This window comes from Chaetodon auriga, chromosome 8 (genome assembly GCF_051107435.1).
Source record: "Chaetodon auriga isolate fChaAug3 chromosome 8, fChaAug3.hap1, whole genome shotgun sequence".
NCBI lineage: Eukaryota > Metazoa > Chordata > Actinopteri > Chaetodontiformes > Chaetodontidae > Chaetodon > Chaetodon auriga.
The window spans coordinates 29072050-29098745 of record NC_135081.1 but is presented as its reverse complement, the minus strand read 5'-3'; the positions used below and the strand labels follow the sequence as shown (position 1 = coordinate 29098745).

At 42.9% G+C, this 26696-nt stretch overlaps 2 protein-coding genes across 6 annotated transcripts in view; one reads left to right on the top strand and one right to left on the bottom strand.

Moving 5' to 3' along the window:
- The window catches only part of gon4lb (gon-4 like b), a 30367-nt gene extending 9999 nt beyond the window's left edge, over positions 1–20368 (top strand). For all 5 annotated transcript variants that reach the window (XM_076737036.1, XM_076737035.1, XM_076737039.1 and 2 more), the window contains exons 11-30: positions 221–322; positions 424–464; positions 1515–1588; positions 3244–3487; positions 6360–6446; positions 6559–6745; positions 7350–7491; positions 8044–8194; positions 8321–8437; positions 8859–10049; positions 13827–14070; positions 14151–14308; positions 15435–15632; positions 17418–17561; positions 18257–18565; positions 18686–18784; positions 18867–18993; positions 19076–19676; positions 19767–19869; positions 19997–20368. In XM_076737036.1, coding sequence (XP_076593151.1) covers positions 221–322; positions 424–464; positions 1515–1588; positions 3244–3487; positions 6360–6446; positions 6559–6745; positions 7350–7491; positions 8044–8194; positions 8321–8437; positions 8859–10049; positions 13827–14070; positions 14151–14308; positions 15435–15632; positions 17418–17561; positions 18257–18565; positions 18686–18784; positions 18867–18993; positions 19076–19676; positions 19767–19869; positions 19997–20113 — 4436 coding nt within the window. In that variant the 3' untranslated portion in view covers positions 20114–20368. The remainder of the gene's footprint in view (positions 1–220; positions 323–423; positions 465–1514; positions 1589–3243; positions 3488–6359; positions 6447–6558; positions 6746–7349; positions 7492–8043; positions 8195–8320; positions 8438–8858; positions 10050–13826; positions 14071–14150; positions 14309–15434; positions 15633–17417; positions 17562–18256; positions 18566–18685; positions 18785–18866; positions 18994–19075; positions 19677–19766; positions 19870–19996) is intronic.
- Positions 20369–21309: 941 nt separating this feature from the next.
- On the bottom strand, positions 21310–26029 carry LOC143325176 (uncharacterized). Its single transcript, XM_076738104.1, has 4 exons — positions 25848–26029; positions 23792–23950; positions 22844–22924; positions 21310–22053 (listed from the first exon to the last, which is right to left on the bottom strand). Exons 1-4 carry the CDS (start codon positions 25933–25935, stop codon positions 22004–22006), a joined length of 378 nt encoding a protein of 125 aa, XP_076594219.1. The 5' UTR covers positions 25936–26029; the 3' UTR covers positions 21310–22003.
- Between the last annotated feature and the right edge of the window lie 667 nt (positions 26030–26696).

The window sequence follows — 26696 nt, the reverse complement described above, 5'->3', positions numbered from 1 at the left end:
GATCAGATTTAGATCAAACCGACTGATTGTCCAGTTTCTTGGTCTCAAAGGTCGTCTGATATTTCCTTCCAGCTCTGGTGTCGCGGAATGACTGAGACTGAGAGCAGGTCTACAGCAGTCTTTGATATTTTAACTAAAAGGAGGTGCTAACAAACAGGAAGACAGTTTTTTTTTGTTGTTTACATCTCTTTCAGCTGACTGAGCCTGTTTGTTTTCTCAGATGAAGCTGATGACGATGACGATCCAGAGTACAACTTCCTGGATGACCTGGATGAGCCAGACTTGGAGGACTACAGGACGGACCGGGCCGTCCAGATCACCAGTAGGTGTTGTGGACTGTCATTGGTCGAGGTCTTCAGCTTTTCCGGGAACTCAGACTTCTTCCTGTCCTCCCCCCAGTGTTAACACTCCTTTTTCTTTCAGAGAAGGAAGTGAATGAGCTGCTGGACGAGCTCTTTGATACAGTGAGTTGAGTTGATTTTTACCTGCTGTTTTTCCAATTGATTTCTGATCATTCTCATCTTCATAGAGGATGTTTATATGCATGTCTAACAGCTTCTGTAGTTTACCATATTTTTATAGTTTAACTTGCTGTTGCCGGTGGCGCAGCAGGTAGTGCGCGTGCCTCACAGCAAGAAGGTTGCTGGTTCGAACCCTGGGTCGGGCAGGGCCTTTCTGTGTGAAGTTTGCATGTTCTTCCCGTGCATGCGTGGGTTCTCTCCGGGCACTCCGGCTTCCTCCCACAGACCAAAAACATGCTCGTTAGGTTAATTGGTCTCTAAATTGTCCGTAGGTGTGTGAGGTGTCTGTGTATGTAGCCCTGCGATCGGCTGGCGACCGGTTCAGGGTGTACCCCGCCTCTCGCCCATTGCTAGCTGGGATAGGCTCCAGCCCCCCGCAACCCCGAAATGGGATGCGCGGGTAAAGAAGATGAATGAATGAATGAATGAACTTGCTGTTGCCATACAGTCAATGTAGTTCTGTAAAAACAGCACATCACATTTTGTGTGTTGGAGTTAAACAGAGTACTCAAACATTTGGTCTCCTCTCCCCAGTGCGCTACCACACTGTAATTGGTCTGAAAGTTCAAACCATCCAAAAAAATGTTTTCACATTAGAACCTAACTGAATCATGGCTCAATTTAATCCGGATCCAGACCACCTATTTTCATAAGACCAAAGTTTGGTATTTTGTTTCAGACCGTGGTACGGGGGAGGTTTCATATTCGTAATTTTGGTTCAGATCAAGCTGAAAAGTCTTAAAGGCCAGACCAAATGAGATAGGTGTCAAAGGGCCCTGACAAGTTGAGAGACATTGAACAAATTGAAATCAGAGTCTTATTTCATTATTTCATTCCAAGTACTTTTACTCTCAGCAGATTCTTTTTAAGCATAAATTGAAACTAAGTATTTTTTGTGTTTGCTCTCAGACACAGAAACCATCACTTTTAAATCTTCACAAAGGTCTTCAAAGAGGTCATTTCATGTGACACTGACATCTGTTCACTGTACAGCTCCAGGAGGAGGAACAGGAGGAAGAGGCCCCATCACAGACAGGACCCAAATTCAATGTCCCCCAGACTTTACGGTAAACCTGTCCAGTGTGTGTTCACTGCATCCTGATGTAGGATGGAAAGTCAGGGAGGGGTTGTTGAGTCATGCTTTAACACACAGATCTACAAAAACACATCTACACCATCACAATCTAGCTAAAGGCTGGACAATGAGCCGTAACTAAAAATTATTTTATGCAACTAAAAGGAAATAAAGATAAAGACAAACAAAATACCACAAAACAAAAGAGAGTGGAAGCCAGGAGAGCCGCAACTGAGGTCCGAAGTGGTTTTTAAAAGAGCACTGGCACACAGGTCTCAGGGGTTCTCATTACTGCTGAAGACTCTCTGTCATGACTACCTCCAACACCCTCAATGAAAGCAGCCACACCAGCCAAGTAACAAGTAGACAGGGCAGAGAGGGTGGTCACAGCCTCCTCTAAAAAAAACGGTTCCCCCTTCACAACTGAAACACACAACTAAGTACATTTTCCAACTACAACTATAAGCATGTCTACTCTTCTCTCAATCTACATCTACATCTACACAAACATACACATCTAAACAAACATGTATCTACATAAACACATAATCTTGACAGTCACGTGTCTATACAAACCCACATCTACACAAACATATCTACACCATCTACTGTATAAAAAGTGGATAGGACACCCTGGTCTGAAAAGTGAGGCCAATGTAGAGGTGCCTTAAAACAGCATTCTTTTTATTAGCCAGCAGGGGGCGACTCCACTGGCTGCAAAAAGAAGTCAGATTACATTTAAATTTATTAGAAAGTGACCCTACTTCTCATATGACTTATTACCACAGTAAACAGTTTCCTAATCAGTTTATGGTCTTAATCACTAGTTTCAAGTCTTCTTCAGTAGAGCATAATGTTCATTTTGTAAACTATGGTCCCATTTAGAGTACAATAGACCATGAAATGGCATGCTTCAGGGCATTGCTATCTTGTGATTGATAAGTCACTATTATGGGGTGTCCTCTGGTTCTCAGTCACATTCAATCGAGATAGAGGCTTAATAATGTTTGTTCTCCCCTGCTCCACCCTCTCATCCAAGTATGGTCACTTCTGGCTCCAGAAGACAAGATGGCGATAATCAACTGAAGGTCTCAAAACAGTCATCCGTGAACCATAAAAACACATGCATTTACACAACCACACAGGATCTACACAACCACATGTTCTATACAAAGGTACATCTACAGAAACACACTCGTGTGTGTATATATGTATATATAAACACATGCAGACAGTGATGTTGGTCCTCCTGTTGGGACAGTGACTGTTTGGGTTGGGAGGAAGAGAAATGGCCTCTGCTGCTGCTTCTTCACACAGAACACATGAAGAAGAATCCAGCTGAGGGGAGACATCCTGTGTCAGTCTTCTTAAACAAACTGTCTTATTTCACCTCTTACCAACTCAGATACAACAAAAATCTCAAGTTTAAAAAACCTCTACAAACACAGCTGGCACATCTTGGTGTGGTTATCGCAGATCTATGAAAGCATGCCACATGCCAGTGTCCTCTGGCATGACCTCATAGGCCACACCCCTCATGGAGGCAGAGCCTGTGTTAGGAAACAGGTGTGTTGCAGTTGCACTGATAGATGGGAGAGAACCGAATTTCTCTGTTAAAGCAGTTGTGTCCCTTTTTGTTGTTTGCAGTTTTGAGGCACCATTAGCTGGCATGTTAACAGAGAGACGGCGGACGATCCGAAAACAGTACGAAGCTCTGCAGCAGAGGAGAGCCCTGCAGGACACAACCAATAATCACCGTGACAACATAAAGGACACCCCCAGCCCACAACCCAACACTATCACTTCCGTATTAGTGGTGCCTAGCCAGGTCTTCCCCACCCTCCGACTGGACCACACCCAGAAACTGCAGTTACAGCAGCAGATACAGCAGGTATGTCAGAAAAGCCTGCCTCAGACTGAACAGCTACGTTGTTCTTACTCCATCTCTCAGTCTGACATCATCAGACATCTGACATCTCCTTTCAATTGGTTTCTGTTCAAGGGTGTGATCCAGGGATACCTCCATCACATGTAGTACCAAGATCTTGGTCAGGTCAATCCAATATTTTTATTTGTGTCAATTCAGTTCAATACAATTGTATTTACAGTACTGTTCAATAGTTTTAGGCAGACAGAAGGCAGTAAACTGAGAAGCTTTCAAATATGTAAGTGTTTATAGTTTATTTTCATCAATTAACAAAATGCAGTGAATGAACAGAAGAGAAGTCTAAATTTGGTGTGACCACCCTTTGCCTTCAAAACAGCGTCAGTTCTTCTCGGTACACTTGCACACAGTTTTTGAGGGATCTCGGCTGGTAGGTTGTCCCAAACATCTTGGAGAACTAACCACAGATCTTCTGTGGATGTAGGCTTCCTCAAATCCTTCTGTCTCTTCATGTAATCCCAGACAGACTCCATGATGTTGAGATCAGGGCTCCGTAGGGGCCATACCGTCACTTCCTCATTATTGTACCGCTCTCCAGCCCTTCGACAGGCAACATGCCTTCTGCTACGGCCAGATATTTCAAATTTTGAATCATCAGTTCAGAGCACCTGCTGCCACTTTTCTGCACCCCAGTTCCTATGTTTTCATGTATAGTTGAGTCGCTTGGCCTTGTTTCCATGTTGGAGGTACGGCTTTTTGGCCCCAACCCTCCATGAATACCACTTCTGGCCAGATTTCTCTGGACAGTATCATATTTTCCGGACGATAAGTCACACTTTTTTTCATAGTTTTGCTGGTCCTGCAACTTATAGTCAGGTGCGACTTATATATCAAAATATATATAATTTAACATGTTTTTAAATGTTAATTCATACTGACTGACATGAACCAAGGAGTAAACATCACCGTCTACGGCTACGAGAGGGCGTGACAACTATATGCTGCTCCTGTACCACTGAAAAAAGTAACTGAAACATTAACTTAAGTTACTGGAGTTGGCGGAGTTGTTCAGAAGCGACACAGAGGATGAAGAATCCAATGGATTCAGTGATGTGGAATGAGATAAGGAGCTTGGTGAACTTGTTTACCGGTAACTTGATTGTTGGACTCGCTGGCTTGTTATGTTAATTTAGCTTATTCAGCCTCCCAGGCATGTTCTTTATGCTATTGTGTAGTTGAATAGCTGTTAATGTGTTACGTTGACATACTGGACACCTATTCAGCCTGTTGTTCTGTGTGTTTTTGTGTAGTTGAATAACTTGCCTTTTCAGATTAAATGTCTGTTCTTGGTCTTGGATTTTGTGAAATAAATTTCTAAATAAATGCGATTTATAGTCCAGTGCGATATGTTTTTTTCCTCTTCATGATGCATTTTTTGACTGATGCGACTTATGCGCCGGAGCGACTTATAGTTCGGAAACTACGGTAGATGGGTGTACCTGGGTCCCGCTGGTTTCTGCCAGTTCTGAGCTGATGGCACTGCTGGACATCTTCCAATTTCAAAGGGGAATAAGCTTGATGTGTTTTTCGTCTTTCGTTTCTTGGTCGACCACTGCGTGTACAATCCACGTTGACCGTTTCTTTGTGCTTCTTCAAAAGAGCTTGAACAGCACATCTTGGAACCCCAGTCTGCTTTGAAATCTTTGTCAGGGAGAGACCTTGTGAGTTTGACTGTTCCTCACCCAGTTTTAAGCCTCCTACACAGCTGTTTCTGTTTCAGTTAATGAGTGTATTTCAACCTACATGTGAAATTGATGATCAGTAGCACCTATTTGGTGTAATTGGTTGATCATACACCTAACTATAATCCTACAATATCCCTGAATGTGCAAGTGCACCTATCAGAATTGATGCTGAAGGGTAGTAACACTAAATATTGATTTGATTTATATTTTTCTTTTGTTCATTCCCTTTGCATTTTGTAAATTGATAAAAATAAACAATTGTTACTTACATTTTTGAATGCATTCTTAGTTTACAGCATTTTTTCACACCTGCCTAAAACTTTTGCACAGTACTGTATATAGCACTAAATCACAACAGAAGTTGTCTCAGGACAACCAGGTTCAGACACTATCCATGGGAACCTGCAAGACGACAAAGCACAAAGACTCCGGGGAGGAAGCTAACTTAGTAATGTGCCTTAGGAGAACATGAAAGTGTGCAGATGGAGAGGAAGAGAAGAGCAGAGGTGCTTGGTGTATCTTTGGAAGTCCCTCGACAGTCTAATCCTATAGCAACATAACAAACGGCTGGTCCAAGACAAGCCTGAGCCATCCCTAACTATTAGCTTTATCAAAAAAAGGAAAGTTTGAAGCCTACTCTTAAATGTAGAGATTGTGTCTTTCTCCTGGGCAGAGACTGGACGATGGTTCCACAGGAGAGGAGCTTGATCTGACCTTGACCTGAGGTACTGGTACTCTGCTGTGAAAAGGTAGTTTGTTCCCTTCAGGTTGGAGTGAGTCACTGCCTCAAGTGAAGGACTTTAAGTGTCTCAGGGATCTGTTCACCAGTGAGGGTCATATGGAGATGAGCTCAACAGGCAGACTGGTGCAGAGTTAGCAGTGATGCAGACGCTATACTTGACTGGTTAGGTCAAGAGGGCGCCTTCCATCTATGTTCCAGTCCTCAGTTGTGGTTCTGGTCTCTGAGTAGTGACTGAAAGATTGAAATGGTGGTTCCAAGCAGCTGAAATGAGTTTCCTTGGCAGGGTGCCTGTACTCAGCCTTAGAGACAAAATCCTGCTATTTATTGGATTTTCAGACCAATAAAAAAAAAAACGCAGAATTTATGTGACTGAAATGTTTCTGTTTTTCAGCATGTACAGCTGCTGACTCAAGTTCACCTGCTCTGTCGCCGTATAGATGCCTTGAACCATGAAGCCTGCATCACTAAACACTACCTGGTCAGTCAGCAAATAGAAACACAAATGCTACATGGTCAGTCAGTGAACAACATCACAAACACACCTGTTCAGTCAGTAAACAACAATGCAGACAAATGTCTTCTTCCTCCAGGAAGAGCTGCAGCAGTTCGCCAGCCGTCAGGAGCAGGTTTTTCTCCCCAGCAGCTTCAGAGTGTGTAACCTGAGGGGGGCTCTCGATATCCTGCAAGAGGTGGAGATGAGAACAGAGCCTCCCCCTGCTCCTCCTGCTCCTACTACTCCTAGACGTTGGCTCCCCAAGATGACTCCTGTGACTAACAGTAAGGAGGGAAAAATCTCTTACTCTGTGAATATGTGTTTGTGTTTCTTATCAAGTTTGGTCAAACAAACACTCACATTTGCATAAACACATTATCTACAAACACACATCTACACAATCACACACATAATCTACAAAAACACACATTTAGGCAAAAACACACAGGGTACAGAAACACACAATCTGCATTACCACATTCATAATTTGTACAATCACACATTCTACACAAAGGTACATCTACACACACACACACACACACACACACACACACACATACACATACATAAACACATTCAGACAGTGATGTCTATCCTCCTGTTGGGACAGTGCAGCAGAGAAGTGCTGTGACTGTTTGGGTTGGGAGGAAGAGGAATGGCCTCTGCTGCTGCTGCTGCTTCTTCACACAGAACACATGAAGAAGAATCCAGCTGAGGGGAGACATCCTGTGTCAGTCTTCTTAAACAAACTGTCGTATTTCACCTCTTACCAACTCAGATACAACAAAAATCTCCAGTTTTAATAACCTCTACAAATACAGCTGGCACATCTTGGCGTGGTTAGACATAAGTTTTTCTATCTCTTATCATGATTCTGGTTCTGTTTAGGCCATGCCTTTCCTCTCTTGCCCGCTGACACTGCCTGGCTGTTTGCAACCCGACCAGTCTTCCTTTACCCAGAACTACTTCCTGTCTGCAGCCTGGACCACACCCGATATCACCGGAGTGTTTACACCCCAGGAGAGGATGGGTATATATACATTAACATGTAAAAAACACATACAGTGGTTTCCCTAAAAGTATGGGGACAGCAAGGTCAAGTTTTTGATTTTTGCTAAACTACTAAAGACATATGGATTTGAGATTGAAAAGATGTGTATGAAACAAGAGATCACAATGTCAGCTTTCATTTCCTAATATTTACATTGATAATATGTTTTAAGGTTGTAGCACCTTTTGTTCATCAAAAGTATGGGAATATGTGGCATGTTATCTGTTGCTGCTTAGGTGCTTCCTGCTCTGGCTGTTCAAACATAAAAAAAACTTCTGAATGTGCCGCCTTGGTTTTAGACTTGGTTTTGAAATCAAAAAACTGTTGACAGGACGCTTCCACCTACTAACAGCTGCCATTTGCTTTGGTTTATTCACTTCATGAGCAATTTTTATTCAAGTGTCTCAATGCCATGTTTGAGTCCAGTTGCTAGTTCACATAATGAATCCATAGCTGCCTCTGGTGTTAATACTTCCCATGATACGTCCATGCAGGCAGATGGTAATAATCTCCCATGATGCCTTTGTGCAGTTTGATCATTCTGGGTCTGAAGCACTTTGAGGGGACGCTGCAGCCGGATCAGCTGATCAGCTCCTACCTGCTCTGTAAGACTCGATGGAACTTCAGGAAACACATCAGAGAGATGAGTGGACCGAGAGCACCACCCAACAATGTCATCAAGGTGACCTCACTGTGACATCATCTCACGCACTGAAATCATCAGGAATCACTGTCAGAAACATCTCTGTAGTTCAACAGGTAAAGGTTGCACAGGTACAATTTAACTGTCTTCTTGTCATGTTTTCAGAGGTTCCTGATGGAGGGAGTTGTCCCCCTGCTGCCGCTTGCCTGCAGCCGAGTTCAGTCAGGAGACCAGTGCCCCCCAGTGGACGGAAACACTTCTGACATGCCAAACTGGCTCAAGGTGTGACAGACTAAACCAGGCCCACACTCACATCCAGATCAGCGTGAAGCCTGACAGCTGCTGCTGAGAGTACAAACTGAAGTCACTCTGATTTTTTTGTTATTTTCATTTTAAATTCCAGAAGTATATCAACATAAACTGAATATTAATCAGAATAAATACTCAAGTGCATGCATTCCTCTAGTTTGTTAACTTCCAGTCAGAAGATATTTTAGTGGGACGTTCCCAGGGTGCAACATTTGATGCTTGGTGCATGGTAACCATAGTAACAGTATCTGCTAAAGCCACGTACAGACCTGGAATCAGTAACAGTATGTGTTCATGTTTCTGTCACCGTAAAATGTCTTCGGTGTCTGCTAGTAAGTTTTGGTTCGGACAGCAGCTGTGGTGACACTGCTTCTCTGATGGTTCTCACCTGCAGAACAGTCAGCTGATCGTCCAGAAGACCCGACTAAACTCCAACTGTTACCCCCCCTCCCTCCCCCCAGGCTGCACCCTTAGGCTCCACCCCTACTGGCTCAACAAGTCCCGCCCCCCACCCCCCCCTCGCAAACGCCTCATCACCTTGGCCCACAATGCATCTCTCCTTCCACTTGCCAAAGCCCCAGGAGACAAAAAAGTGGACAGACAGATGGACTCCATGGGAGACAGGCAGATGGCAAGACAGGCAAAGAGACTAACAAACAGACGGGTAGAGAGACAGGTAAATATGCAGCCAGTCAGCTACCTGTCCCTTCCACCTGCAGGTGCCACCTTACTGTCTGACTCCCCCCACTGTTTCAGAAATAACGACAGTCATACAGTCCCCACCCACTCCATCTGTGCTGACATCATCCAGTCCTGTCTTCCTATTGGCCAGAGGACACAGCAGAGCGTTTCAAGGCAACAAGACCGCTGCCCCGTCCCCCTTCTCCTCCCCCTCCCCACCCTGACCAACTCCGAGTCTGCAGATCCCATAATGCCTTGCTCAGCTGCCACTGTGAAGCCAGGGTACTTTCTCCTACAGATGGTGTGGACACCAACGGCTCCACCTACAACCGTCACCTCCCAGCATGCTCTAGGAGAACAGATTGACAGACCAATAAAAGGAGATCAGAAGAAGAAGGAGCAGATATCTACAAGGACACGCCCTGCACTGGAGGAGAAGACACAGGTGGAGGTGATGAGGAGAGCAGAGGGGGAGGAGGTGCAGGTAGAGGAGGAGAGTTCAGCTTCACCATCAACACTGAGCCCTCTGTCGTCCTGTGCGGGAGAGAAGGAGGTGGGGGAGAACTGGACTGCTGTGGGTGTGGTCAGTTTCAGTGGAGGAGAAAACACTGGTGGAGAGGAGGGAGAGCACAGAGTAGGAGGAGGTGCAGGAGGAGGTGGAGAGGAGGAAACGGGTGGGGGAGGAGAGGGAGAGCAGGGAGGAGATGGGGAAGAGGAGGGACAGAGGGAGGACGGGGGAGGAGAGAGGGAGGAGGATGGAGAGAAGGACAAGGATGAAGATCAGGACCGGCAGGGCGAGGAAGAAGAGGAGGAGGACTTTGATGACCTCACACAGGATGAAGACGAAGAGGAAGTGATGTCATCAGCATCAGAGGAGTCAGTGCTGTCTGTTCCGGAGTTACAGGTAAGCAGGAAGTCCTTGTTCATTAGTCAAAGAGTGGCGGTTAGAGGCCAACAGTCTGGGTCAAGAATCAAATACATTTACTCAAGCACTGTACTGAAGTACAAATTCAGTGTACTTTACTGTTCCTCTTTCATGCAAATTTATACTGCAAATATTGCACTTTTTCTTCCAATACATTTGTCTGACAGCTTTAGTAACTAGTTACTGTACAGACAGAACAGAATTTTTCATCCACTTCTTGTTCAGTGAGAAACATGTATCTCCAGATATGATGTTGAATGTTTGTGGTAATCTGAACGATGAAGTGTTGGGTTGGGAAAATTCTCCTACTTCTTAATGAAAATCACATTTTTAACCTTGTTAACATGTCCAGGTGTTTTTTTTAATATACTGTAAGACATATCACGAGGGAAATGAGCAGTCAACGCCATGACTGAGCATTGGAGTGGACCAATGACCAATACAGATTCAGACTGCTAGGGATTCATACTTGACATAACTCAGTAATAAGTCCCATCAACCTGGGGATGGGGCTACGCTGAGACAAGGGGCATCAGAGGAGAAGCTGGATGTAGCCATGTATTGCTATTTTACAGGCAAAGTATCTTCAAAATGAGGGCAGAGATAGGGATGGGTACCTTTCACATCTGAATCGATACGATACTGATACTCGGTACCTGCGAATCGATACCGGTATTTTTCGGTACCTGTTTTCGATACTTTTTTAGGGGGGGATATGTGTTTGGTAATTAAAGTTATTTTGTATATTTAAAAAAATAGTCAAAACTTCGGAATTTTGAACATTTATTCTTCAATAACATCAAGTTAAATAACTCCAACATAGAACTTGAGAAAAATGTGTATGGGGATAAAGTAAATAACTTAAAAATAAATAGATTCAAAATAAATAACTGTATAAAATTATGCTAATTGAAGCTGCGTCGTCGTCGTCATCGTCGTCGTCTACCTTTTTAAAAGGGGCGGTTGTTCTCCTTCCTCGAAACTGGCTGCAAGTGTCGAGCCGCTGGCTGCAGCAGGCTTGCTGGCGGTAACGTTTGCTGCTGGCGCCAGGCGAGTAGCTGTGGTAACGTTAGCCTGTGTTTTTAAACTGTCAAAAATCGTGCACTCCTCCGCCTTGAGGAATATTTGGTGTTTAACCAAGTGCTTCCTCAAGTTGGACGTGTTTCCCTTGCTGGCTTTGCACTTCGCATCACAAATGTTGCACCGCGCGTTGTCGGCATCCAGCTTGATAAAATGAAGCCAGACTATGGAGCGTTTACGGTCCCCCTCTGAAGATAAAGCAAACACTGACGTAACCGCGTCACCGCGTCCTCCGCTCTCGCCGACGCATAACGTCAAGGTGCGTACAGGGTAAAAAAAAAAAAAAAAAAGTGTGTTCAGGTACCGAAATGTGGTACCGACGGATTTCCCGTGAATCGATACTCGCTACTTCAGCGGGAATTCGGTCGGTACCAAAAAAGTACCGAAATTCGGTACCCATCCCTAGGCAGAGACATGTTCAGTTTTCAGTTGCAAAGGTGCAAAAGAAGAAATGGTGGACCTTTGCAAGTTTACTGCAATTTTAATACACTTTTGCACTGGTTTCATTTTCAGATCCTGATGTTCCGTTCGCTATTTATACAGTCTATGGAGTTGACAGTTACAGCAAACATTTCTCAAAAAGATTGCCAGATAGCGAAGCTGCTGAATGAGATGTGGCTGTATTCATTACATTAACTGAAAACTTTACATGACTTTGGAGCTGGTCTTCGTGCTTGGTTTCAGTTTCAAACATGTATGGCTGAATTACTCCTGTATTACCACTTGCCGTTGTGTACAGTAGCTATCAAAAGAGAAGACAAGCAGAGCTTTCTGTGATTGGCGTTTGGTGAGCAGGTATGCTGGAGCTGCAGATGAGTGGCGGAGGCTGGGTGGAAACACGGGGCGACCATTAAGACCTGCTCACATTACATGGAGGCAAAGGTGTGGAGTTACATCTAAGTCATTTAAATGCGTGACTTGATTTTTACATGGAAAAACTTGTACATGTGTAATTTTTGATGAACAAAGATGATGATTTGGGGGTCTAATCAATGCCAAGACAGAACTGTTAAGCTACAAAAAATGTACAAAAAAACCCCTCTTGGACTAGATGGAAAATCCACCAAGTCAGTTTTTAAGACTTAAGTGGTTCTCAGAGGACAGCAACACCATAAACACTATAATCTCATGGAATATGATGCATTGCTGTAGATTAAACTATCCAACAATATATAAAGTAGTTAAAGTGAGCTCAGCCTGCAACATCTACAGAAGCACTTTTCATATTTTAAGTCCATTTTCTCAAAGTATGTGAGCATTAGACATTGCTCTATAATGCTCACCTACTTTGACTTAAGTAATGTTTTGATTGCAGGACGTCTACTTTTATTTTTACAGTGTTGTATTAGTACTTTTACTTAAGTAAAGGATCTGAATGCTTCTATCCCATTTATCAATGGGCGAGAGGCGGGGTACACCCTGAACTGGTCGCCAGTCGTTTGCAGGGCAACATATAGAGACAGACAACCATTCACGCTCACACTCACACCCACACCTATTAACACCTATTCACCAATTAACCTAATGAGCATGTTTTTGGTCTGTGGGAGGAAGCCGGAGTGCCCGGAGAGAACCCACGTATGCACGGGAAGAACATGCAAACTTCACACAGAAAGCCCAACCCGGGGATTGAACCGGCTACCTTCCCGAAAGGGATAGGCGGTATAGAAGATGAATGAATGTGTACAAGTCATCATTCTGATGATGTCATCAAGATGTCATAGTTACAAACTGGTCATCCTCTGCTTCTCACAAGATTTCCCCTTTAATTTGTTCAGACTCAGAACAATATCAGTTCAGAGTTCTGTAGTTGCATAAACTACCTTTTGTTTGACCCTTATGCACAATATATCCCTGAGGTGAGGGCTTCTCCTGGCATCAGTATTTAGACTGAGGCATTCGTGGTAGTTACTGTCGTAATACAGCACATGTGCACTTCAGTTACCATGGTTATGCTTCACATACATCATCTTTCTTTAATGTCACATGACAGCATTATTGCCAGTGCCAGCTAGCCTATCAAAAATTAACAAAGAGAATACAAAAAGAAAAAAGCCAAACTGGACACAAGAGGAGAATGACTATGGAAAGCACAAATTTATAATTGAAAGTAAATTAAAAACAGCCATAAGAAATACGCACAAGCACAAGATGTGAAGTAGAAGTAACTGACAAAGTCAATGTGAGAAATGTTGCTGTGAAACTGTAGATGATGTTATGAAGAAATATGAAAATATTACTGCGACAGCAAGAAAGGGGAAAGCCAAAACAGGAATTTCAATTAAACGGTATAGCTAACGTTAATATATGAGACAGACTTATGTTAACATTTGGCTAGCTAGCTACGTCAAATCTATACTCTTTGTCAAGCTGCACATCGCTCATACTGTTCACTGCATTTTCCCTGTCCTGAAAAGTGTGTTGTAATATCTCCTCCTCCCTTTAAAGCGCCTCGTGATTGTCTTATAAGAAGATAACGTTTTATTAATGTCCCATAGGGGAAATTTAGGGTGCTACAGGCAGCAGCAGTAGTATCAGGAATATATGAAAGGAGACATAGAAGGGGATGATGAATACAAATGATTCACTTGAAAGAGCCTGGAACGGGTCCCTTAAAATTTTGCTTTGTCAGGCGACCCTGAAGAAGCTGACATGTTTGACCTTTGACCCCTGTAGGAGACCATGAAGCAGCTGACATGGCTGGCGGCGGAGCGGCGGCTCTGTGCAGATGGAGATTCAGAGGAGGATCACTCTCCAACCTCGCCCTGCTCTCAGGAGGAGGAGGAAGAGGAGGAGGAGGAGGGGCCTAAAGGGGAGGAGTCAGGAGAAGGGAGGAGCAGTAAGGAGGAAAGAGACGAGGAGATGCCATCAGGAGAGGGGACGCCCAGAGGAGGAGGGAGGTGTCCTGGACGAGGACGGGGTCAGATCTGTCTCTGATGGATTCTCAGCTTTAAATTCCCCCTCACAGTGATTTTTAGAGTTTCTCCTCTGTCTCTGCAGGTCGAAGCCGACCTCTTCGTGGTCTGAGGAGGAGTCGTCAGGAGCGCCACAGTAAAGACTCTGCTAAGCTGTTACTGCTGTATGATGAAAACATCCTGGACAACGACCCTCACAGAGAGAGCAAAGACGCAGCGTTCGCCCAGAGTTACCTCAACAGGGTGAGACACCAAAAACCAGAACATGACTTTGACTTTTCTGTGTGATAGCTACAAAGCTGTGAGTCACACTTATGAATCTGCTGGCTTTAATCATCAAAAGTCAGTTCAGCATCTCTCCTAAAACATTTCATTAAGTCTGTCAGATCTGGATGCCTTGGTAGCTCACTTGGTAGCGGTATACCACAAATCACAGCTGACTCCTTACCATGCCAGCCTGGGTTCACTTCCAGACCAAGCCCTTTGCTGCACGTGATCCCCTCTGTCTCTACTGCCTTTCTTGCCTGTCTCCACCTGTCATTATCATAATAAAAGAAAGATGCCAGCCACAAGCAATAATTCCAGGTTCAAGCCCTTTTGTACTCAACAGAAGGAAGCAGCTTAATTGGCCAAAATGAAAGTGGTGAGCAGGTTTCAGGCTTCTCAGTGGAGAGCAAACTCCCTTCAGCTAGTTTAATTCTCTTTAAACAAATAGAGATTCATTCCAGTTCACTTCACTTTGAGCCGCTGTGGAAGAAAAATAATAATAATAAACAAATACAGAATGGTTCTCTCCCTTCAAATCCTAAAAAAAACTAATTCTGTCAGATCGCTTCAACGTGATGTTGGTCTTCAGTGGGTTGGACTTAACAAGAGATCAGGCCTCACCTTATTGTGATAAACTTCTCTCACTTCTTCCGAGACTCTCCATCCATCCATGTTCTGCTGCTTATCCAAGGCCTGGCCATAGTGACAGCAGTCTGAGCAGTGTTGGTGTTGTGGATCTCCTCCTCTACGAGGAGGAGACCAGGAGGATCCTGATCAGATGGTGAACCACCTCAGATGACTCCTTGCATCATGAAGGCATAGTGGTTCTCAACAGAGCACCTCCTGTATCTGAGCTCTTCACCCTTTCTCTAAGGCATTTCAGGAGACCCTGAGCCAGCCAACCTTTGACTACTTTAGTAGACCATGAGGCAGCTGACATGTTTGACCTTTGACCGCTTCAGGCAACATGAAACCCCTCACGTTTTAGCAGCTTTGTTTAAGGAGAAGAGTAATCACTGCAGCCTCACAGACATTAAAACAGTACCAGGTGAGGTCGGGTTAAAGCAGATATCTGTAGGTGACTGTTGCTGTGTGTCTCTAGGTGCGCGAGGCGCTGCAGGACGTACCTGGGCAGGTGGAGGCCTTTGTGTCTCTGCTGAATGAGTTCGAGCAGGTGGGAGAAGGACAGGAAGTGATGTTGTTATTCAGGAAACTGCGCTGCATCCTTGGAGAAAGGACAGACCTCCTTCGAGACTTTGCCGCATTCCTGCACCCTGAGCAGGCGCTGCAGTGTGGACTGGTGAGCAAAAAAAAAGGTGTATCACAGTAGGATCACAGGTATATCACAGCAGGTGTGTAACCTCAGTTCCCAAAAGATTTGGAAAACTTCAATACCAACAGAGTGCAATGATTTGCAAATGCTTTTCAACCTAGATTCAATAAAACCAGATAAGATATTTAAAGTTCAAACTGATAAACTTTATTGTTTTTCTAAATGAACACCAGGTATTTGGTGTCTGCAACACGTTACTACACAGTTGGTTCAAGGGCCTGTTTACCTCTGCACTCCATGAGCTGTTCTTTGACAACACTCAGTCAGTGTTGAGGACGCCAAATGTTGAAGGTTTTGAAAGAGAAATTTTTTCCTGTTCTTCTTGATATTAGAATTCAGTTGTTTGGCAGTCCATCCACACAGTCTCAAAGGGGGACAGGTCTGGACTGCCAGCATGATGAAGCCATGCTGCTGTAACACACTGCAGAATCTTTTCATGGTCCTGCTAGAATAAGCAGGAGCAGCATTTCAGCCTCCACTACCATCTGTGATCCTGTGCAATGTGAGGTCACGAAAGAATAAGGACAAACTCTGACTGCTGTCAAAAGCCTGCTTTGAGTACTGTGACTCCTATTTAATGCTTATACAAACAGCCATGAATATCATGGGAGTCCATCAGCATCCCAGTCTTCAGTCTATTTTTCAACAAACCATATTCAGACAGGCCCAAGAAGTCATCTCAGACCCTGCTCATGTTCTCCAGCCTGAGTATCAGCTCCTCCCCTCGGACAGATGGTATAGGGTTCTCCAAGTCCGGCAGCACAGTTTCAAACGTTCCTTTGTCCCCGTCCATCAAAGACCCTAACACCTCCCAGGCTTAAGAATGTGCATGCCGCAGCTACCCTTCATGTCACTGATTACTGTCATGTATTGTGCTGTGTATTCACTTTTTCTGTTGTAGATGGTCAACTCCAACTGATGGATCAGTGTATTAGTTCAGTCAGGGCCACTTGAGTCAAAGTATATTATTAATACAGCATACATTACATTTGGCAGTATGGCCCTGTTCTGGGACCTCCCTTCCCTTTCACACTTTTGTGTGAAATGCCTGAAGCAAAGACAGCACCTCTCTGCTCTTCCATGTGCCTACATGGAACGGCTATAAGCAGTGAAAGCAGCAGCAAAGACCTTCCGAGGGAACAGAACAAAGCGGGCATGAGTGACAACACAAATTACTCTGATAAACTTAGACATAGCATAAAGGTGGAGCTGGGATGAATATGGGTTTTAAATGGCCTGCAGAGGAAGCAGCAAAGGGTGAGCAGGTTATGACAGCTTAAACAGAGCTCAAATGTGCCAATGAGGAGTCACGCAGAGAATCACTTGAGCCATCAGCTGTTTTTTTTTTGTTTTTTTTTTACTGTTTTTTATACAGCAGACGCTGTGATGACCTAGGCAAATTTCTCACTTGGACATCTTATTTTAATATAATTTGAAAAGGATTTGCAAATCATTGCAACCTATTTTTATTAATGTTTCACACAGCGTCCCAGCTTTTGTCAAATCATGTCTGCAGTCCAGGGTTAACTAGTTCAACCTGCTAAAAATGTTTTTATGAATCAAACTTGTCTGAGTGTTTCTAATAAAGCTGATCAGAGGTCAGTTTACAGCCCAGGTGTTTCACAGACTGAACAGTTCATATTACCTGTGATGTCGTATGTCAGAAAGCATTGATGTTTTCATGGTGAACCTTAATATTTTTGTGTATTTCAATATAAATCATTGATGTAACTCACTGTAACAACTCTGCAGTTTGAGGAGCAGCAGGCGTTTGAACGCAGCCGTCGGTTCCTGCGACAGCTGGAGATCAGTTTTGGAGATAATCCTTCACATTATCAGAAGATCATCAAGGCTCTGCAGAGCGGTCCAGATCTGAGTCCAACCAGCGTCCATGAGGTACACCAGCAGTAAAAAGTACCAGTTTAGTTAGTATCAATAACAACTGAACAGAAACCAGATAAACCAGTTTCAGTGACAGGTGAAACGGACAGGTGGATACAGGTGTTGTGAAAGCAACAGGAAGTCAGTTGTTACTGTTTGTCAGCAGGCTGAGCTGCAGCAGTAACACACAGATCATGGAGGAGATGATGATACTTTAAAACACTCACATCTAAATTAAAACACGATCTGTGTCCAGATGTGTTATCCCAATAATAAACGATCCGATCTCGCTTTCGTGTTTACGCCTCTTCAGTTCTGGAGAAGCCTCTTGGATGAGAGGCAAAGCATCCTCTAGAACAGGCATGTCAAACTCATTCCACAAAGGGCTGTGTGGCTGCAGGTTTTTCCTCCCACCAATCAACTGTCTGGGATCAGCTAATGAAATGAGTCAGGTCTGGTGTGCTGCTGCTTGGTTGGAGAGAAAACCTTCAGCCACTCGGCCCTTTGTGGAATGAGTTTGACATGCCTGCTCTAGAACCTCAAGCAAGTCCAGTTGCCTTTGTAAAACACTTAAGAGCCAATAAGATGTCACTGATCATCTTGTATGATCCCATTCTTGTTAATCATAAAGTTATTGATCAGTGATTCAAACATGTATTGAATGCTGCATAGTATATTGAGGCTAAAATCGGCTGTTTCATGTGTTTCAGCTAAAAGCTCAGATGGCCATGCTGCTAAAAGGCCACACCCACCTACAAGCTGAATTTTGGGTATTTTTTGAAGAGCTCCGCCCACCTCTGGCCCGACCAGGACAGTTTGAAGAAGCTCATTGGCCAGAAGACGGAGGGGGTGGGTCAGATGGTGGAGAGGGCCTTGGCCAGGTTCCCGGAGGCAGAGCCACCAGCGGCTTTGAGGAAGTGACACTCCCAGAGCTCGAAGAGGAAGAGGATGGGCATAAAATCCAACCAATGACGGGTCGGCGCCAGAGGCGGAAGATGGATGTTCACAGAAACTACAAGGTCTGAGAATACACAGCGAGTGTACATTTAGTTAGTTTTTGCTCGTGGACATCTTCTAGTCTAGCTAATTACCTTCTTGTATACTTTCATGTGTTCTGATGCTGTTTGATATGTTTCCAGGACTGTGATTGGTCAGACAAAGACTGGTCTTGCCTCTGTCGTGACGCAAAGATCCGCAGACACAGGAGGAAAGGATGTTCTCGCTGCCATGGCAACAAGGTCTGTCCTCCATGTTTCATCAGGTGTGAATAAGGTTTACAATCATCTGACTTCCCTGACTCACCTGTTCATTTCCCCCCAGACCTCAGGGGGTATGTCCAGAGCCATGAAGAGTCTGGACCCTCTGTACTCTCAGATAAGCTCTGCCCACGATGAACCAGGTGACAAAGACCTGGACCTGAAGGGGGACGACGACAGTCCACAACCAGGTATGTAACAGGATCACCTGTCCTGGTTTTCATTTACACAGGTGTGTTACTAATTGTATAATTTTTTTGTTCCTGTTAACAGATCAAGGTGGTGCATCATGGGAAGGCTCGTTCCCTCTGACTGATGAGAAAGAGGAGGAGGAGTTGGATGATGAGGAGGATGATGAAGATGAAGAGGAGAGGAAGAACAGTGAGAAGGAGCAGAGCCTAGCAGTGAAGAGGAGCAGGAGAGAGGAGGCGCTGCGACCCTCCACCACCTCCGCTGTTTCCTCCATCACCCCGATCACCTCTTGTATCACCTCCTCTACCTTGCCCTTCATAGCCTCCTCCAACCCTTCCACCTCCTCCACGATCTCCCATACCTCTGTCACAACCTCCTCTATCACTTCCTCCATCTTCACTTCTATCTCAGTTACCTCCTTGGTCTCCTCCTCTCCCTCTGTCTGCACCTCCTCTATCACATCTATCACCTTCTCCTCGACCTCTCCTGCTGTCTCCTCCATCATATCCTCTTCCACCATCTCTCCATCTGTCTGCACCTCCTCCTCTGCCTCCTCCACCCACTCCTCCTCCTCCTCTGCTCCCTCTGCTCCTCCTCGGCCCAGTCCTCCTCTTGACCTCCCTGTCTGTGCAAAGAACATTTCTCTGACAGCAAGCGGAGAGAAAGTCATCCTCTGGACCAGGTACACCTCCTCTCTGCTCCTCTGACCTCCTCTTTAGGGAGCAGCAGAGGTACTGACTCTTTATTTAGCCTCGTTGTTCCTGTTTTTCAGAGAAGCAGATAGAGTCATTTTGACAACATGTCAGCAGGAAGGAGCCAATCAGCACACATTCCAGGCCATCTCTACTCTGCTCGGCAACAAGACTCCCAGTGAGGTGATTGACTTTTGTGTTGGGGCTGTGATTGGTGAATTTTTCACTCTGTATTAAAGGAGAAAAAAGTTTTGGATGTATCTGACTGACAGGGCTGTAAACAGTCAGTAACCCATCCTTGTATCTCCAGGTATCTCGTCGGTTTCGGGATTTGATGCGTTTGTTTAGGACGGCGGCTCGTCAGACTAGTTCTGAAGACGAGGCTCCACCCAGTGGTCTGGCAGCAGGCAACGAGGACGGAGACTGATATTACCCAAATAGAAGAGCTTCAGACTGACATTAATCAATCGACAGCACTGCAGATTGATGTTAACCAACCAGAAGAGCTGCTAGTTCAACAGCAAAAAAAGTCTGATATTACCAGGACTTTTTATTGTGGAAGTTTGTTAAATGTCACAGATGTGTTCTGTACTGTAAATGAAAGAAACTGTAAATAAGAAAAATTCTGATTATTTACTGTTTGAGAAAATGTGACTTTTTTAAACAATAAAACCATTTTTTGAATTAAGACCGTCTGTTGTCCTGGATCAGAGCAGTTTAGACCAAGTCAAGTCAAGTAGATCTTTATATGTTCCCAGAGAGGCAAATGGTTGTGCAGCAATATCACAAAATAGCTAAAAAACACACAGGGCAATTAAGTACAACATATAAAATGACATAAAAACCTAGATTGCTGCTAAAATTTAGGCAAAAGAGTATTGTAGTGGAAATTAGGGTGTTACAGGCAGCAGCAATAGTAGCAGGAATATAATAGGAGACAAAATACAAAATAAAATCAACTATATATATATATATATATATATATATATATATATATATATATATATATATATATATATATATATATATAGTAGTGTGTGTGTGTGTGTGTGTGTATATATATACACACACACACTTACATGTATATTTTGCACGTTTTTTTTCTTTCCTATGCAATCCTGCTATTGTTATTATAGGAAATACAACTTCAGTTCCAAAAAGGTCATTTTCAATCAAACTGTGTTCACTGACAACAGTTTTCTGAAGTGTTCCTGAGTCCACGTGTTCATCTCCTTTATCCAATCATGTGTTCACAAAGTGGTGAACCTCGCTCCATCCTCTATGATCGACTGAGTCTTTCCAGGATGCCCCTTTCATGCCCAATCATGATCCTCTCACCTGTGACCAATCAGCTTGTTTACCTGTGGAATGTTCCAAACAGGTGTTTTTGGAGCGTTCCACATCTTTCAGTCTGTGAAACGTGTTACTGCTTCAGATTCACAATAAGCAGATATTTACAGAAATCAGTGAAGCTGATGAGGAAAAACATAAAATATATTGACTTTGAGTTGTTTTCAGGTCAGTTTGTGTCTGAGAGGATCAGATCAGGTGATCACATTCTGTTTCATTGATGTTTCACACAGCATCACAACTTTTTTTGGAATTGGGGTGGTAATAAAATAACAAAAAAAAAAAAAATAAAAAAAACACTGAATGAGAACTTGTGTCCTAAATTTTGACTGGTACTGTATATCTGTACATATTTCCAAAACTACTGCAATTTCACATTTGGATGTAAGAGAATAATTAGCTGCATGATGTGTGTGTGTATTCAGGTTTCTGTAACAACATCTTAGTTTGAGAACAAAGCGTTGTTGATGTTAGAGTTGTACTCGTTCTCTCATGAAACCATTAACGCCATTAACTACTGCTTTCTGGATGAAGTTTGAGCAGCTACATGCGTCGGCAACCCCAGAAGATTACTGGCACCTACTAGATTTCAAGATGTATGGCCAAATGCTTCCCGCTGTTAACAACTGTGAAAAATAATTAATGTATCCACCCCATGATTCAGGTTCTTCCTTGGCCCAGGCTGCACCCTTTCCCCAAGTTTCATGAAAATCAGGGCAGTAGTTTTGTAATCCTGCTGAAAGACAAACAAACAAACAATCTGGGCCGAAAACAGAAACTCCTTTGCAGGAGTAAAGACAACTGATCTTAAGGTGATTGTTTGATGGCATGAAAAATAATAGAATCTCTCTGATCTTTGATGATCAGAAGACAGGACAACTTTGTAGGGACAAAAAAAAGTTAATATAAAAGTTTATTACTAAAGCTTGTAAAATAGCTGCTGAGATTGACGGTGAGGCAGGTAGGGTCATCCCTGTGCTCGCTCTCCAGTTTCTGGGTCAACATCATCGTCCAGATCTGAAACAGGAAGAAGAAAAAACTTCATCTTAAAAAAGAAAGATCAGGAGGACTTTTCAGAGGTAACAGCACCTTAAACGTCCTCCCTCACATCATGTTTAAAAGCTACAACATGAAGCAGCGTCTGTAGGAGGCCTTGTGGTTACATAGTGTGGTTAGTGGAGAGCTAGGGGTCACGGGAGAGGTTGACCCCTCAGTTTCATCATCTGATCTGTCGTCTTTGTGCCATTTTCAGTGAAATGTGGACTGTAATGTTTTGCAGATCATCACATTCTGTCTCTCTGTTTTACACAGCGTCCAAACTTTTTTTGGAACCACAGTTCTAACTTACGTATGAAGAGTTAAAGATAAACCACATACCATTTATAGAATGGGTATAAGATGAATTAATTTTTTTCAGTTTGCAGATAAACAAACCTGAGTGGAAACATACTGATGTCTCCAGCGGTTTACTCATGAGGGAATTGTTGGATCTCTGTAGATAAAGAGTTTGGTCTGTACCAGCTCTATATGGACAGTGTTCTGAGATAACTTCTGTTGTGATTTGGCGCTATACAAATAAAATTGAATTGAATTGCTATAAATCAGTGTAAACAGTGTTTCCTGTCTGAACTGTGAAAGTTGTTCAGATATAAGATGAATTATATTTTCTCTTAGTATACAATCAGACGACAAAATAAAATCTGGGAAATAAGAGGAAGCAGCTTCACTCTCCTGCTGGTATATACACAATGTACAGCTTCTCATACCAGACAAAAAAAATACACAAAATCAGCAATCTGTCTCTCACCCATACAGTCCTCAGCTCTGTTCTCTGGGTTCTGCTGGTCATTTTGGTTCTCTGCAGCAGGAAGATCTTCCATTTGAACATCTACATGTAAGAATCACCAGAAAAATAAACAGAGTTTGGCTCAAATTGTAAACTCTACAGCTCTCCAGTTTCCACCAAACACTGTATAGTACTTCTGAAACCTGTACCTAGCCTGTCCCTACAGGTACCTAAACCCTCAATCTGACTGCGTTTCCACCGCACACAGAACTCTTCATTGTAGGCGCGTTGCTACTCGGGCTTTGGGCTAACCTCCTTCACTTTCCCAGCAGTCTGGAAACAAACAAGACTTTTCTTAGTCTTGAGAAGCTGCAGGATTTATGAACTGACAAACTGTAACCTATCCTGTACATCTCCTGCCAGATTGACAATTTCCTCTTAACCTTTTCCTCTGTTATGCTCACATTCAAATTCATTTTCCTGCTTCTCACTCTCTCAAAAAAACTGTCTACACACTGAGCTACGCTACTTTCATCACAACAAGAACTCAATGGAGGACACAGAATCCCTCATGTGCTTTCATCTCAGTTTGCGGTTGTTAATTATGTCAAGGGAGACAAGCTTTGTTTGAGAAAAGGATGCAGGCAGCAGAATTAAAGAGTACTGAAAAAATCCGGGTTGGGAAATCGTACATCACAGCGCAGATGATGAGACACCCTGTTTGCAATCAGTGATCTGCAGTGTTTCTAGCTCCGTCTTTCAGTATCAGTTCAGCTTGGAACCTCAACACAGGAGCAAGGAAAAAATGGGACAGAATGGAAGGATTCAATTGTACATCCACAACTTTTGACAATGGAAACGTGATGGAAAGCATGTAACACTGGGCTGGACTGGACCAGACTGGACTGCTTGGTGGAAAGGTGGCTTATATGTTCTGGTTATACTGGACATCAGTGAGCCAACACTCACCTGCGGCTACCTCTGATTGGTTAGGAGAACACACACTCTGATATCTGAAGAGAGGTGGGCTGGGCTCTGAGTAGACTGTGCTCATTGGCTGGTTGGTGGTGGCAGGGCCTATGTTGTTCCAGTATGAGCCAATGAGAGAGGAGGTCGCTGCTGACACATCTGTTCAAGAGGCAACAGGAAGTGTTGAAAAGTCAGAGGTCAGTCTGAGTATTTGGGCTCAAATTCAGGGGCTGCATCCTTCAGAGAATGTGAAGACTGAACTGAATGTTGTTAAATGAGACTCTGGTCTGTGGAGGATTTCCTATTTGCATCACCAGCTGTTCTGTTCTTACCTTTGTGACATCATTCCCCGTCACCTAGCAACCTTGAGAGTTGCAGCTGACAATCAAGACACACACTAGTGGATAAAGCCAAAAAAATGTCTAGTTTAGTTTTACCGTTTATTGGAGGAAATGGAGATGCTTCACCGCTGACATGTGACATATGTCTGGCTGAGCGAGGTCCATGTTCAGGGATGTTCAGCCAGCTAGTTAATAACAGTTAGTTGGCTGCTGTCTTTTAACTTTGACAAAATGATTTACACATTTTAGATAACCAGTTGTGGAATGTAACTAAATACATTTACTCAGGTACTGTACTTAAGTATAGATTTGAGGAACTTGTACTTTAGTATTTTCATTTTATGTGACTTTACACTTCTGCTCCACTGCATCTCAGAGGTGAATATTGTACTTTTTACTCCATTACATTTGTCTGACAGCTTTAGTTACTAGCTTTTCAGATTCCTTCCTGTCCAGTGAAAAGCTTGCATCTCCAGATTTGTTGATTTTTGTGCCAAACTGAAGGATGAAGAGTTCCTTTGTGTCTTGAGAAATTCTCCTCCTTCAGCTCAAATAACTCTTTAAAAAGCCTTTTCACATGTGCTACACATAATACCGTTAAATTATAGTTAATATACAAGAAATCGATATAGTGAACTTTCATTTACTAACAGGAAATGATGTCATAAGTGTGCTAAAGTTCACAGAAATGTTTTGCTGTTGTTGGTTTCTAAACTCTTTTTTTAGTAAAAGTAGTACTACCAAAGTGTAAAAGTCCTCTATTAAAGATTTTTACTACAGTAAAAGTAAAAAAGTAGTTATTAGATTAAAATTACTGATACATCAATGTGTTAATCGCTTTAATTTAGCAATTTACTTTATATGTGCTGTCTTAAGCTTTATCTATGATAATACATCATACAGTGGGAATTTATTTATTTATTATATTTGTATGAACAATCTCAATCTGCAAAAAGATACTTTTAACAAAAAGTAGTGCAGTAAAAGTACAACACGTCCCTCTGAAAGGTAGTGGAGTAAAAGTATAAAGTCACAGGAAAAAGAAATACTCAAGTGGAGAACAGGTACCTCAGAACTGTACTCAATTAAAGTACATGGCTAGTACCTAATTACCTTCTACATCTGATTTGAACCTTTCTTCATTCAGACAATAACGTCCATCAGAGACAGAGATTTTAATCTGAATTTTGACTATTGAATAAACATCATGGTCTCTTTGCAGTGTGAACACACCGAAATGTTAATGTGGAGTACCAACAGGCACTGCAGACAGTTTGAGGTGCGAAGAAAACGATTTCAGAACAAAATTCCTTCAATCAAAAGAATAAAAGTGATGCAACAACAGAGTTCTGACTGAAAACAAGGAATCTAAACTATAAAATACAGAAACAAAGAAAAATAATCAGGTTGTCTTTGAAGGAACGGAATCGGTGGAAATAATTTGATTATTACTATGACGTTAAACTCTTGAAGTTTGAAAAGTTCAGAGTGAAAACATGAAATCAGATAAATGTCTACAGACTCATCGGTGTGTCTGAGTAACGAAGCTTCAGTTAGACTTAAAATCCTGAACAGAGCAGAATCAGCTTCACATTCATCCGCTTTGTTTTGTGCTAAATGTTCGAGGTTTGTCTCGGTTCATTAATGGCAATGTGAACAGAAACGAGCAGCTTATTAATCTTTAATTCAGCTTGAATTCAGCAGAATCAACAGACCGTATGTTTGTCTGCGAAGCTTCCTGAACGGACAGTTTTCTCTGATCCGCAGCAGACATGACTTCCTCCTCACAGGTAAATTCTCCATAAAGAAAACTCGATTTTCACTCTAAACTCGATTTATACGCGTCGACTCTTTACAAACAAGCTGTTTTCTTCAGTTCAGAACCTCCTTCAGCCTCTTGAGACTTAAGTCAACGCAAACATCTCTGACAAATACTGTCGGCAGAGTCTGCATGCAGACGCCTCACCTTCAAAATAAAAGCCCTGGCTGCAGTCGGAGCAGGTTAAACCGGCTATTTGTCACCGTGTTCTCTCTGAAATGTCCTCTTAACTGATGCAGACAAGCCACAGTCTGACATCTGAACTCAGATCAGTTTCAGTCGACATATAAAAATCTGCAGGTAAAATCAAGTTAAAAGCTTTGACTGATGCTTCTTTTTCTTTTTAAACTTAAAATTAACCAACGAACAAACAAATGGGCTTTGCTTCATTTCACTGCTACAAACTAATTAAGTGAGTGACACTGAGACAACTTTGCTTTGTGTTGATTATCTTATTACCTTTTTATGAAATAAATTCCCTCATTCTTTATTTTCATTGTTGTGATGCAGATTTGATTTAATGCCGTTTCAATGTTTTTAAGGTTTTCAGTTTTATCCTTCATTTACAGTTATTGTTACTATAGTGTTACTGTCCTGTTTTCCTTGTTTAAATAAAGTTTGAACAAAACACTCAGGACTTGAGCTCACTGCTAAACTACAACATGCTGTTTTATTTAATATCTGTTTTATGTTTCATACCTGCAGGGGAACTCACCTGTTCGGTTTGTTCAGCTCATTCGCACTT

Bases quoted from the DNA above. Each gene is read 5' to 3' on its own strand.
- LOC143325176 (XM_076738104.1), bottom strand. From the start codon at position 25,935: ATGGAGAATTTACCTGTGAGGAGGAAGTCATGTCTGCTGCGGATCAGA. The intron at 22,925-23,791 runs GTGAGTGTTGGC...TCTTACATGTAG, and splicing joins CCAATCAGAGGTAGCCGCAG to ATGTTCAAATGGAAGATCTT. The intron at 22,054-22,843 runs GTGAGAGACAGA...TTCCTGTTTCAG, and splicing joins CAGAGCTGAGGACTGTATGG to ATCTGGACGATGATGTTGAC.